This window comes from Mesocricetus auratus, unplaced genomic scaffold (genome assembly GCF_017639785.1).
Source record: "Mesocricetus auratus isolate SY011 unplaced genomic scaffold, BCM_Maur_2.0 contig_8802_pilon_obj, whole genome shotgun sequence".
In the NCBI taxonomy this organism is placed as follows: domain Eukaryota; kingdom Metazoa; phylum Chordata; class Mammalia; order Rodentia; family Cricetidae; genus Mesocricetus; species Mesocricetus auratus.
The window spans coordinates 17,012-28,981 of NW_024431949.1; the positions used below are offsets into that span (position 1 = coordinate 17,012).

The following is an 11,970-nucleotide window of genomic DNA, read 5'->3' on the forward strand; positions in this document are numbered from 1 at the left end:
CTGGGTGGAATTCAGAGGGAGCTCAAGGTCGGTATCTGTGATTTGGGAGATTGTGTCCCATGGGAAATTGTTAAATGATCTGTGAGACGTGCAAGGAGTCACTGGCCTGGGATGGACATAGGGCCGATCACATCTTTCGATATTGTAAAGACAATGCCCTGAGACAGGGTTTAAGGCTAAAGTCTGTAATCCTGAGTGCTGGGATTAAAGGAAAGAACCACCTCACTGGACTTCTTTGAGTATTTTGAGACTTGACTATAATAGACAAGGCTGTTCTAGAACTCAAGATCTTTGTGGTACTGTAGAGATTCTTAGGCCCAGTTTAGAACTCCAGTAAGAATCTGCTCTGTACTTCATACCATTAGCAATCCCTTCTATAAAGCTGCACTGGTTAATGTTTTGTTATTGTTTGAATTATAATTTCCTTCAACTCTAGCCTACAAGTTGTTCTGGGATCTACTACTAGCTTTCTGATAACAAACCTCAAGTCAGGATGAGCTGAAGACTAATCTTTATGAATGTGGTTGCTTCAGCCTTGACTACTTGACTTCATATTTTCAGAGAGTAACATATAAAAAATGAAAGAGCCATGAAGCACATACAAGACACACCTGGGAACTAGAATTAAGGTCCTGAGCATAGAAGATCACAGATGCAGGATGGACAATCCAGCCTTGAGAGACATTGTGTCTAAGTTAATTAGACAAAAAAGATAGATAACCTGCGAGTGTAAATGCAAAGCACTTATACATTGGCCTCAAAACCCCACAACCAAACCACCTATATCAAGACATAACATACCTTATTTGATCCCCTAACCTGGACTTGACTGAAGCACCCTAGAGAAACTAAACTTTTGAGAAGTACTCTTACTCTGTCCATAAAGTGCAGTTACTACAAGTACCTGCAACCATGTGAGGTACAACCATGCCAGGTACAACACGCTGGATAAATGACCCAGAGACTGATATTGGTGGTCAAACTAAAAATTGAATTTCAGAAAAGCAAAGCAGCTGGCAACTAGCTCTTACCTGAGTCTCAGGCTGAAAGGACTGATACATGCACGACTTCTTCACCAAACCTCAAACTGCTGCCTGTCTTGCGTGCCAGCAGAAAGAATGTCTGTATTCAGTTGATACTGAATACTGAAGGCCATGCTTCTATCTTATATACCCCACTCGTGTTGGGATTAAAGGTGTGTGATCTGTCACACTTTTAGACTCATTTAATCTCATGTATCCCTGGGAGGCCTTGAACTCTGAGAGATTGTCTATCGCTCAATCCTGAGTCCTAGGACTAAAGGTGTGTGTCATCACCTTGTAGCTTCTGCTGCAGGGATTAAAGGTGTGAATCCCCACTGCCTGATCTCTATAGGTTGAGGCTGACTATGTTTGATTTCTGAATCCTTAGTCAAGCTTTAATAAATCACAAATAATATATCAGTACAGCCAGGAAACTGTGTACTGTTCAATAATCAAATGCACTAGTCAGGCATCATAGCTAAAAGAGAGCATAACAACACACTCAAAGATAGATAGGCAAGAGCATAGTAACGAGGGTCTAGCCTGACCTTCATAATGAGTTATTTTCAGTAAGCATAGCCAACTTCTCTCCTGCCATCCCTGCATGGAAAACCATCCTTTAAACAGCAAATAAAATGAGGTATGTTTGATGCCTTTTGTCTTTAGCTAGACCCAAACAAAGTGGGTAAGGTGAATGAATGTTCATATTGCCCAGCCTTAGGGTAGCTAGAGACCTTCCAATAGCTGACCCACACCTCCTAAACAAGAAAAACAATCTGATGTGCATTGTTGTTTCTCAAAATCATTATGGCTTTCCCTATCAAGACTAAGAAGAAATGATTCTGATTGGTTCATTCTTTATGTTGCTTGGAAATGATGGAACACATAGGGAAACCTCTGTATCTGCTTGGTTTGATTTGGAAACTTGGGGCCACAACACGTTGATGCATTGGCTGGGTCTAAAGGTCCACCCACGGGACTCTCATTTCAATATGGCAGCACCAGAGACAATCTGCCATTTGGTCCTGTGGATGTAAGCACCATTTTGTGTTTCACATCTGCTTCTGGGTGTTGCCTCTCTGGGACCTTAGAGAGGAGAATCCAGAAAGCAATCAGCCCCTGAGTCTGCACTGTGGTCTCTGATCCATCAGTTTCTGGAATGCTGCCCAGGAATGAATCTAGCTTTTTGGAACCTCTGTGTCTGCCTATGTGGATTCAAATCCTCAAACACACAACACCTTATTGTCCAATCACTTTCCCTCCCCTCTTCCCCCTCTCTCTTTTTTTATGGATGCAGCTGAAGTCAGGACTGCACCATTACTCTGGAAGCTGGGACAGGATGTTTTAGCATTCAATGATAAGCAGGGTTACATAGTGAAACCTATTGTCAGAGAACAAAAAAGATAGAGACAAAACCAAATTTTTGTAAAGCCACAAGAGACAGAAGAGTGAAGGTAACTCACTTGTGTCATTCCAGTCTGATTCCGGAAGTGCTGGAGCAAGGAGATGGAAACAGAGAATTCACTGGGTAGGGAGCAGGAATCTGGCAGATGAAATTATGTACTTAATGAGTATGGATGGGGCCTTGGTAAGATCCAAAGTGGTATGCAAGCCGGCATCAATCAATTGAGAAGGAACAGTGGGACTTAAAGGAAACCCTTGGCTACATTGGGAATTCTTGGGCACTCTGAGCTATAAGAGCTCTCATCTCCAGAAAACTCAAACACATGATATCCTTGGTTCAGGATGTGCGTTGAGGTCACTGTAGTAGGAAATTAAAAGATAGTCTCACACTAAAAGTTCAAGGGACTTCTCCTTTCTGGTTTTCCTTTTCTGAGTTTTATTTTCAATCTTTTTTCCCCATAGGAGTACCACTTTTACTTAATCTCTGTATGTGGTGATAGGTATTGAACACAATACATGTTCTGTAATTGCCCAACCACTTAGCTGTCACCCAGCCTCTTCTATTTGCATTTTGAGATATGTTGAATTACCATGAAACTTGACCTGGAACAGGTTATTCCAGTACTACATCCTGCAGTCTTCACCCCAGCCCTTTCTTACTGTTTGGACACATATTCTCCTGACACTCTCCAGACCAAACTGTACCTGGTGGGCTCAGTATTCAACATCATTATTGCCATCAAATTTTGACTTTCCTGCATCCACACTCATGTCCCTCAATCCTGGACCTTGAGATACAAAACATCCTTGAGATGGCCCAGGATTTCCAAAGTGGCTGTACGATTTGGCATTCACACCAGCAGTGTAGGAGTGTTCCCCTTTCTCTACAACTTCAACAGCATAAACTGTCAGTGGTGTTTTTGATTTAACCCATTCTGACAGGAGTGAGATGGTATCATAGTGTTGTTTTGATTTGCATTTCCCGGATGGCTAGGGATATTGAACACTTTGTCAAGTGCCTCTCAGCCATTTTAGACTCCTCTATTGAAAATTCTCTATTTAGTTCTGCATCCCACTTTTTAATTGGATCCTTTGGTGTTTTGGAGACTTACTTTTTGAGTTCTTTGTAAATTTTGGAGCTCAGCCCTCTATCAGATGTGGGGTGAGTGAATATCTTTTCCCATTCTGTGGGCTGCCTTTTTGTCTTGCTGACTGTGTTCTTTGTCTTACAGAAGCTTCTCAGTTTCAGGAGGAATCCAGGTATTTTCTTTTTTCTTTTTTCTTTTTTTTGGTTTTTACGAGACAGGGTTTCTCTGTATTGTTTCAGAGGTTATCGGTCCAGCCCGGCCTCGAACTCACAGAGATCTGCCTGCCTCTGCCTCCCGAGTGCTGGGATTAAAGGCGTGTGCCACCACCGCCTGGCCGGAATCCAGGTATTAATTGTTGACCCTGCCTGTGCGAATGTTTTTATGTTCAGGAAGCATTCTCCTGTATCAATTTGTTCAAGGGTACTACCCACTTTCTCTTCTAAGAGGTTCAGTGTAGCTGGATTTAAGTTGAGGTAAAGACTTAATCCATTTGGATTTAAGTTTTGGGCATGGTGATAGATATGTATCTATCTTCATTCTTCTACATGCCAGCATCCAGTTATGCCAGCACCATTTGTTGAAGATGCTTTCTTTTTTCCATTGTATATTTTTAGCTTCCTTGTCGAAGATCAGATGATCATATATGGATAATATCAGGGTGTTCAATTCAATTTCACTGGTCTACCTGTATGTTTTCTTGGACAACAGCTCTATAATAGAGCTTGAAGTCAGGGATGGTGATGGTTTCAGATGTTGCTTTATTGAGTATGGCTTGTTGTTTTGGCTATACTGGGTCTTATGCTTTTCCATTCAAAATTGATTACTGCTCTTTCAAGGTCTGTGAAGAATTGTGCTGGTATTTTAATGGGGATTGCACTGAATCTGTAGATTACTTTTGGAAGGGTTGCCATTTTTTCTACATTGATCCTACTTATCCAAGAGCATGGGAGATCTTTCCTTTTTCTGATACCTTCTTTAATTTCTTTTTTTACATACTCAACGTTCTTTCCCTACAGATCTTTCAAATGTTTTGTTAGCATTACCCCAAGGAATATCATGTTGTTTCTGGCAATTGTAAAGGGTGATATTTCACTGATTTCTTTTTCAGTCCTTTTATCATCTGTATATAGCAGGACTACTGATTTTCTTGAGTTGATTTTGTATCCTGACACTTTTCTGAAAGTATTTATCAGCTGTAGAAGTTCCCTGGTAGAGTTTTTTGTATCACTCATGTAAAGTATCATGTCATCTGCAAATAGTGAAAGTTTGACCTCTTCCTTTCCAATTTGTATCCCCTTGGTCTCCTTTTGTTGTGGTATGCCTCTAGCTAGAACTTCAAGTTCAATATTGAAAAGGTATGGAGAGTCTGGATAGCCTTGTCTTGTTCCTGATGAAAAAGTATTACGTTGTCAATAAACTGACTCAATAAATTAAAAGACTACAACACACTCTGTCATGCAAAAGTGCTTTATTGAACTTATTGGAAACTGTAATGCTAAGGATGGTGGGGGAAATAATATCTAGCTAACCTCCCTCTTGAAACCATAGAAAAAGAGATGAAGCTGAATAGTGAGAGTACTGTATGCTCAATACAAATTCATCAGGCGGTGTTATTGTCTGAAAAAGGAATATATGTGCATGTGATACAAATCTTTAAGTAAGGTGGCAAAGGAAAATGCAGAGGCCAAAATATATAGAGAGATGGAACACACCTCATCCAATCCATTATGGTTTTTGTCCTATCCTCTGTCTATTCTCCATTCCCTGTGCTTATGGTCTCTCACAACCTGATTGTGCTGGAATAAAATCCTCACCATTCTCAAATTTCTCTTCCTATCTGAGGTTGGGTATGCACTGTTGGCCCACAGCAGTTCAGGATACTCTGATTCTCAATGCCAAAGCTTCTCTCTCTCTCCCTCTCCCTCTCTCTCTCTCTCTCTCTCTCTCTCTCTCTCTCTCTCTGTCTGTCTCTCTCTCTCTGTCTCTCTCTCTCGTCTGAATCAATGAAAATTTATTGTTTTCAAATAAATCAAAAATCCCTTAAAAGTCATGCTCTGTGTCTCTAATGAGTCACTTGAATACTGGCATTCATTTCTCAGAGCCAAGGAGTAATCTCTTATCATTTATTCCCAACATGAACATAGGGAGATCTCCAGGTCATAGACTCAGAATTCCCGGAAATGTAGACATCTCTTATTGACAAAATAGACCTCATTTTGCTCTCTTATACCTCTGCATGTTTCCATGTGCTCCGAACAATGTTGAGGAAAGCTGTCTGGCAGGACATCACCAATGTCATCATAGACTTCAACAGGGGCAGGGTACATCTCCAGGGTCAGTAGTTTCAGGTGGGCAGTGTGCTGCAGCAGCTTCCTCTATTTAGAGTTCTCTATATAATTCTGCACCCCATCTTTTAATTAGATCCTTTGGTGTTTCGGTGACTTGCTTGTTGAGTTCTTTGTAATTTTTGGAGATTAGCCCTCTGTCAGATGTGGGATTAGTGAATATCTTTTCCCATTCTGTGAACTGCCTTTTTGTCTTGTTGACTGTGTCCTTCACCTTACAGAAGCTTCTTAGTTTCAGAAGGTCCCATTTGTTAATTGTGCGATCTCAGTGTCTGTGCCACCAGTATTATATTCAGGAAGTGGTCTCTAGTACCAACTCATTGAAGAGTATCTCCCACCTTCTCTTCTAAGTGTGTGAGTGTGGTTGGATTTATGTTGAGGTCTTTGATCCATTTTGACTTAAGTTTTGTACATGCCAATAGACATGGACAGGATTGTCTACCTGTCTATTTTTATGCCAGTGCCAAGCTGTTTTCAGGGTTATAGCTCTGAAATAGAGCTTGAAATCAGGTATGCTGAGGCCTCCTGAAGATCCTTTATTGTATATGGTGGTTTTGGCTATCCTGGGTCATTTGGTTTTCCATATAAAGTTGATTATTGTTCTTTCAAGGTCTGTGAAGAATTGTGACAGAATTTTGAGAGGGATTGCATTGAATCTGTAGATTGATTTTGGCAAGATTGCTGTTTTTATTATGTTGATCCCACCAATCCAAGACCATGGGAGATCTTTCCATTTTCTGGTATCCTCATTGATTTCATTCTTTAGAGACTCAAAGTTCGTGATATACAGGTCTTTCACTTCCTTGGTTAACATTATCCCCAGGATTTTGATGATGTTTATGGCTATCATAAAGGGTGATGTTTCTCTAATTTCATTCTCAGCCACTTTATCATCTGTATATAATAGGGCCACTGTTTTTTTAAATTAACCATGTATCCTTCCACTTGCTGAATGTGTTTACCAGCTCTAGGAGTTCCCTTGCAGAGATTTCCAGGTCACTTATGTAAACTATCATATCATCTGCAAATAGTGAACACTTGACTTCTTCTTTTCCTATTTGTATCCCCTTGATCTCCATTTGTTGTCTAATTGCTCTAGCTAGAATTTCAAGTACAATATTGAAGAGATATGGAGAGATTGAACAGCCTTGTCTTGTTCCTGATTTTACAGGAATTGCGTTGAGTTTCTCTGTATTTACTTTGATGATAGCCATTAGATTACTGTATATTGCTTTTATTATGTTCAGGTATATTCCTGTTATCCCTGATCTCTCTAGGACCTTTATCATGAAGGGGTGCTGGATTTGTCAAAGGCTTTTTCAGCATCTAGTGAGATGATCATGTGTTTTTTTCTTTTGAGATTTGTATATATGGTGGATTACATTGATAAATTTTCTGATGTTGAACCATCCCTATATTCCTCTGATGAAGCTTACTTGACCATGTTGGATGATTTTCTGATGTATTCTTAAATCTGATTTGCTAGTATATTATTGAGTATTTTTGCATCGATGTTCATGAGGGAAATTGTTCTATAGTTCTCTTTCTTAGTTGTGTCTTCATGTGGCTTTGGTAACAAGGTAATTGTAGCCTCATACAAAGAGTTTGGCAGCAAGCCTATTGCTTCTAATGTGTGAACACTTTGAGGAATATTCAAAATAGCTCTTCTTTGAATTTCTGGTAGAATTCTGCACTGAAGGCATCTGGGCCTGGGCTTTTTTTGGTTGGGAGACATTTGATGACTGTTTCTATTTCATTAAAGTTTATAGGTCTGTTTAGATTGTTTATCTATTCTTGATTTAATTTTGGCAAGTGATATCTATCCAGGAAATTGTCCATTTCTAAATTTTTGATTTTTGTGGAATACAGGTTTTCAAAGTATGCCCTGATTATTCTCTGGACTTCTTCAGTGTCTGTTGTTATATCCCCCTTTTCATTTCTGATGTTGTTAATTAGCATGCACTCTCTCTGTCTTTTGGTTAGTTTGGACAAAGGTTTGTCTATCTTGTTGATTTTCTCAAAGAACCAACTCTTTGTTTCATTGATTCTTTGTAATGATTTCCTGGTTTCTACTTGATTGATTTCTACTCAATTTGATTATTTCCTGGCTTCTACTCCTCCTGGGTGAGTTTGCTTCTTCTTCTTCTAGAGCATTCAGCTGTGCTATTAATTCTCTAGTGTGACTGTTCTCCAGGTTCTTCATGTGGGCACTTAGTGCTATGTACTTTCCTCCCTGAAGTGCTTTCAGAGTGTCCCATAAGTTTGGGTATGTTGTGTCTTCATTCTCATTGAATTCCAGGAGGTTTTTAAATTCTTTTTTTTATTTCTTCCTTACCCAGGCATGGTGCAAATATGCTTTGTTCAATTTCCATGAGATTATAGGGTTTCTGCAATTTTTGTTATTGTTGAATTCTAATTTTAATGCAGACACCAGATATAAACATCAGATAACCTGAAACAGTTCAAAGTGTTTCTGCCTGCTGACATCAAATACTGTTCACCAGAAGGAGCAGTAAGCACCCTTACCCTATGAGCGATCTCTCCAAGACATTCTCTCTAGCTTTCTGGCAGGGGATACATGAAGTTTAGATGTAGAAAATCTCCAAGAGCATGGCATGTTGGGCCATTATATTCTCTGAAAGTTCCAGGATGCAGAAGGCATAGAGACAAGTGGACACAAGACTATGCAAACACAGTAAGCTTAACAAACAAGTAAGAGATTGTCAATAAACTGACTCAATGAATTCAATGTCTGAAACACACTCTCTCATGAAAAGCTGTTTTATTGAAATTATTGAAACTGAAATACTAAGGATGGTGGAGAAATGGCATCCAGCTTACATCCCTATTGAAACCAGAGGAAGAGAGATCAGGCTGAATAATGAGAGGACTGTGTGCTCAACACGAGTTCATTCTTCAGTGAAGGTTATTTTTCAAAAAAAGAAACATATATTACCAATCTTTATGGTGGACAAGGAAAAGATGGAAGCCCAACTCAAACAGAGACATGGAGCACAACTCAATGAATCCATTGTGCTCTTTGTACTATCCTGCCTTTCTCCCCTTCCCTGTGTCTATGGTCTCTCATTCCCTGATTACACTGGGATGCAATCCCTACCATTTTCAAATCTCTTTTCCTGTGCAAGGATGGGTCTTCACTGTTGGCCCTCAGCAGATAAGGAGCCACTAATTTTGCAGATCAATGCTTCTCTATCTCTTCTGAATCAATGAAACTATATTGTTTCCATATAAATCTGTAACCCCTTGAATAGACATCTTCTGTGTGTATCTGATGAGTCACTTGAGTCCTGGATTTCATTTCTCAGAGTCCAGCAGTGATATCTCATTCTTTATTCCCAACATGAACATAGTGAGGCCTCCTGGTCATACACACAGAATCCCTGGCAATCATGACATCTGTTACTGACAAAATAGATCTCTTTCGGCTCTCTTACACCCCTGAGTCTTTCCAAGAGCTCAGAACAATGTTGGGTAAACCTGTCTGGCAGGATATCACCAATGTCATCATAGACTTCATTAGGGGCAGGGTACATCTCCAGGGTCAGCTGTTTAAGATTGGCAGTGTGCTGCAGCAGTTTCTGTAGACTGGACACAGATAGGAAGTTATTCTCAAAATTCACCATAACCAGCTGGGAACACTGGCTCAGGGCAGGGAGCAGGACACCGATTTGTAAGTCCATGAGCATACAACCCTTCAGTTCTAATGTCCGCAGTGTAGCTCTCAGTCTCTCTAGCAGTCTTCCTAGGGTGTGACTTAAATTTAAAAAGTTGACACCACTCAGGTCCAGATGTACAAGTTGATGGACGCTTGGACACTGGCAAAGATACATCATGTCTGATTCTGATAGCATGCAGCGAGTGATTGCAAAGATCTCTAAGGGACTCTCCAAGTTCCTACAAAAAGACACAGGAGTTTACCTCAGTAAGTCTAATAGTGGTAGAGACAGGGCAAGGTAGTCCATATAGGAGAGGCTAGTTAGTCCCAAGGTCATTCTGAGAGTGTTGTGAAGTCCACAATCAAGATGTGCCATGATGGAGAATTAACAACACATGCCCATCGTTGTGACTGCCTCTGTCCCCAAATCTATTGCCAATGTACAGTCAAGCACAAACCTCATCAGGTGATGAATTAGTGGGAAACAAAGAAGGACAACCTAGAAGGGGTGGGGTCGTTGTGTCATCCCTGCGTGTCTGTCAACATTAGTCTCCATGAGTCCCCCCTAACTAGAACAACATCTGTTCTGCTTACTGGCCTTCCCTGTGGCCCTAATCACTCTCAGTCATTTTCCATGTACTCAGGCCCTACCTGTGCACCAAGAGCACCTGGGGGTGAATGGGAAGCCCCAGGTGTGCTCTGATGTTTCATGTAACAATGAAAATTTCCTCTCTGCCCTGCAGAGCAAGCTCTGTGTCCAACTCACCTGAGCACTTGGTCCAGTCTTTCCTCCAGGAAGAAGAAACCATTCAAATAGAGATGCTGGAGCTTGTTGAGTTGGGAAAACTGGAAAATGATCTCTGTAAAACACCATTCTTCAAACTCTCCATTCCTAAACAATTCTGAAGGCATGAATATTTCATTGACAAGGAGTTTCTGAAGGTTTCTCATCTGACCCAGGCCAGGGGCAAACATTGCTAGGGTTCTCAGATCCCAGCTTGCATTCACTTCCAACTCCTTTATAGAGCTTGGCTCAAACACCTCCAGCAGCATTAGGGGCTTATAGACAGGGAGGACCCCAAACGCCAGCTTTTCACAGTTCAACTGCAACACATCTTTCCTCTGCTTGGCCCACCAGTAGAAATATTTTAGGGATTTACAAAGATCCTTGGACATGAGGGAAAGGTTCATCATCACAGACACAACCTGTTTTCCCTGTAGTATGGGATGATGAACCACTGATTGGCTCTCACTAAGAACATCTGCAGAGCAGACACCATTCTCTGATCCAGCCCACACATTCCAGAATATATGCTGTGCATCCCGAAGATCAAGCACTTCCAGTTTGCAACGCCTGTTGGTCAAACATGAGACTAAATCAAATGACAGGACTACGAATGTACACTCTGCCTAAACCCCATACATCGGCTTCCCTTAAATCCATTCTTTAAAACAAGATTCTTTCCACTGCTACTGGCTTGGGGAAGAAGAGACAGAAGTAGATGCACTGTGTGTGTCTACATCTATTAGCAGTGCTCTCCACGCACCACTGTCCTTTCTCATTTATGCACTTTTCTAAGAAAGCTGATTCAACTTGGACCACATTCTGAACTGTGTAGTCACCTCACCCCATCCACACTCTTCCCCTCCATGCTACCATTTTCTCACTTACCTCGGTCGATCCTTCTGCTTCAACAGCAAATCAAGGCCATCCAGCACAGCCTTCAAAATCTCCAGGTCAGGAGACTTCATCAGGGCTCCCACAGGAAGGCATCTGAATGGCCAGGCTGCCACCATGTCTCTCAGTATGTTTGTTTGTTTGCCATCGAAGGCAACTTTAAATACTGGCGGGAAGAGTTCCATGGGCAGGATCTTCAGAGCAGAGATAGTTAAGGCTTCATCTTTCAGCAGACTCTTTATTGCCAGCAGCTTGAGCGAGGATGGGGAGCTCATCCTGTCCTTCACATACACAGGTTCTATAGAAAGATGCAGAGAATAAATCCTTTTGGGCATGCCCCTTTTCTCCTTCATTGCCTAAACCGTGGAGTGTTTCAGTCAGTAGTCTAGAATAGCTTGAAAATGTGTATTTCCTATTGCTCCCTATCTGTCTTTCTCATAGCCATAGGTCCCTCAAAGGTCTCATGGAGATGAACACCCCTGGGAACAAATCTCTCTGTTATTTGACCAATCAAAATCTCTGTTCTAGAGAATACTACTGATCAGGGTAATGAGAAATTGGAGAATCAAATAAGAACCAGACTTTGGTGGCAACTGTCTTCAAATATCTCTCATGATCCTCAAGAGCAAAGTGATATTTCCCACAGCCAAGTATGCTTGGCATTCAGTCAATGGAACATGTTGGCAGAACACAAGAAATGGATAGAATCGCTATTATTTGTAAAACTTTAGAACCTGGAGCCACACTAAGCTCCAGA

At 41.0% G+C, this 11,970-nt stretch overlaps 1 protein-coding gene across 1 annotated transcript; it reads right to left on the reverse strand.

Annotated features, from left to right (window-relative positions):
- Positions 1-9,209: 9,209 nt before the first annotated feature.
- LOC121138272 (PRAME family member 12-like) lies at positions 9,210-11,566 on the reverse strand. The gene is made up of 3 exons (XM_040741018.1): positions 11,208-11,566; positions 10,302-10,889; positions 9,210-9,774 (listed from the first exon to the last, which is right to left on the reverse strand). The coding sequence occupies exons 1-3, from the start codon at positions 11,564-11,566 to the stop codon at positions 9,210-9,212; spliced, it is 1,512 nt and encodes a 503-aa protein (XP_040596952.1).
- Between the last annotated feature and the right edge of the window lie 404 nt (positions 11,567-11,970).

Bases quoted from the DNA above. Each gene is read 5' to 3' on its own strand.
- LOC121138272 (XM_040741018.1), bottom strand. From the start codon at position 11,566: ATGAAGGAGAAAAGGGGCATGCCCAAAAGGATTTATTCTCTGCATCTT. The intron at 10,890-11,207 runs GTAAGTGAGAAA...TTTGACCAACAG, and splicing joins AAGCAGAAGGATCGACCGAG to GCGTTGCAAACTGGAAGTGC. The intron at 9,775-10,301 runs GTGAGTTGGACA...GTCTTTTTGTAG, and splicing joins AGACTGGACCAAGTGCTCAG to GAACTTGGAGAGTCCCTTAG.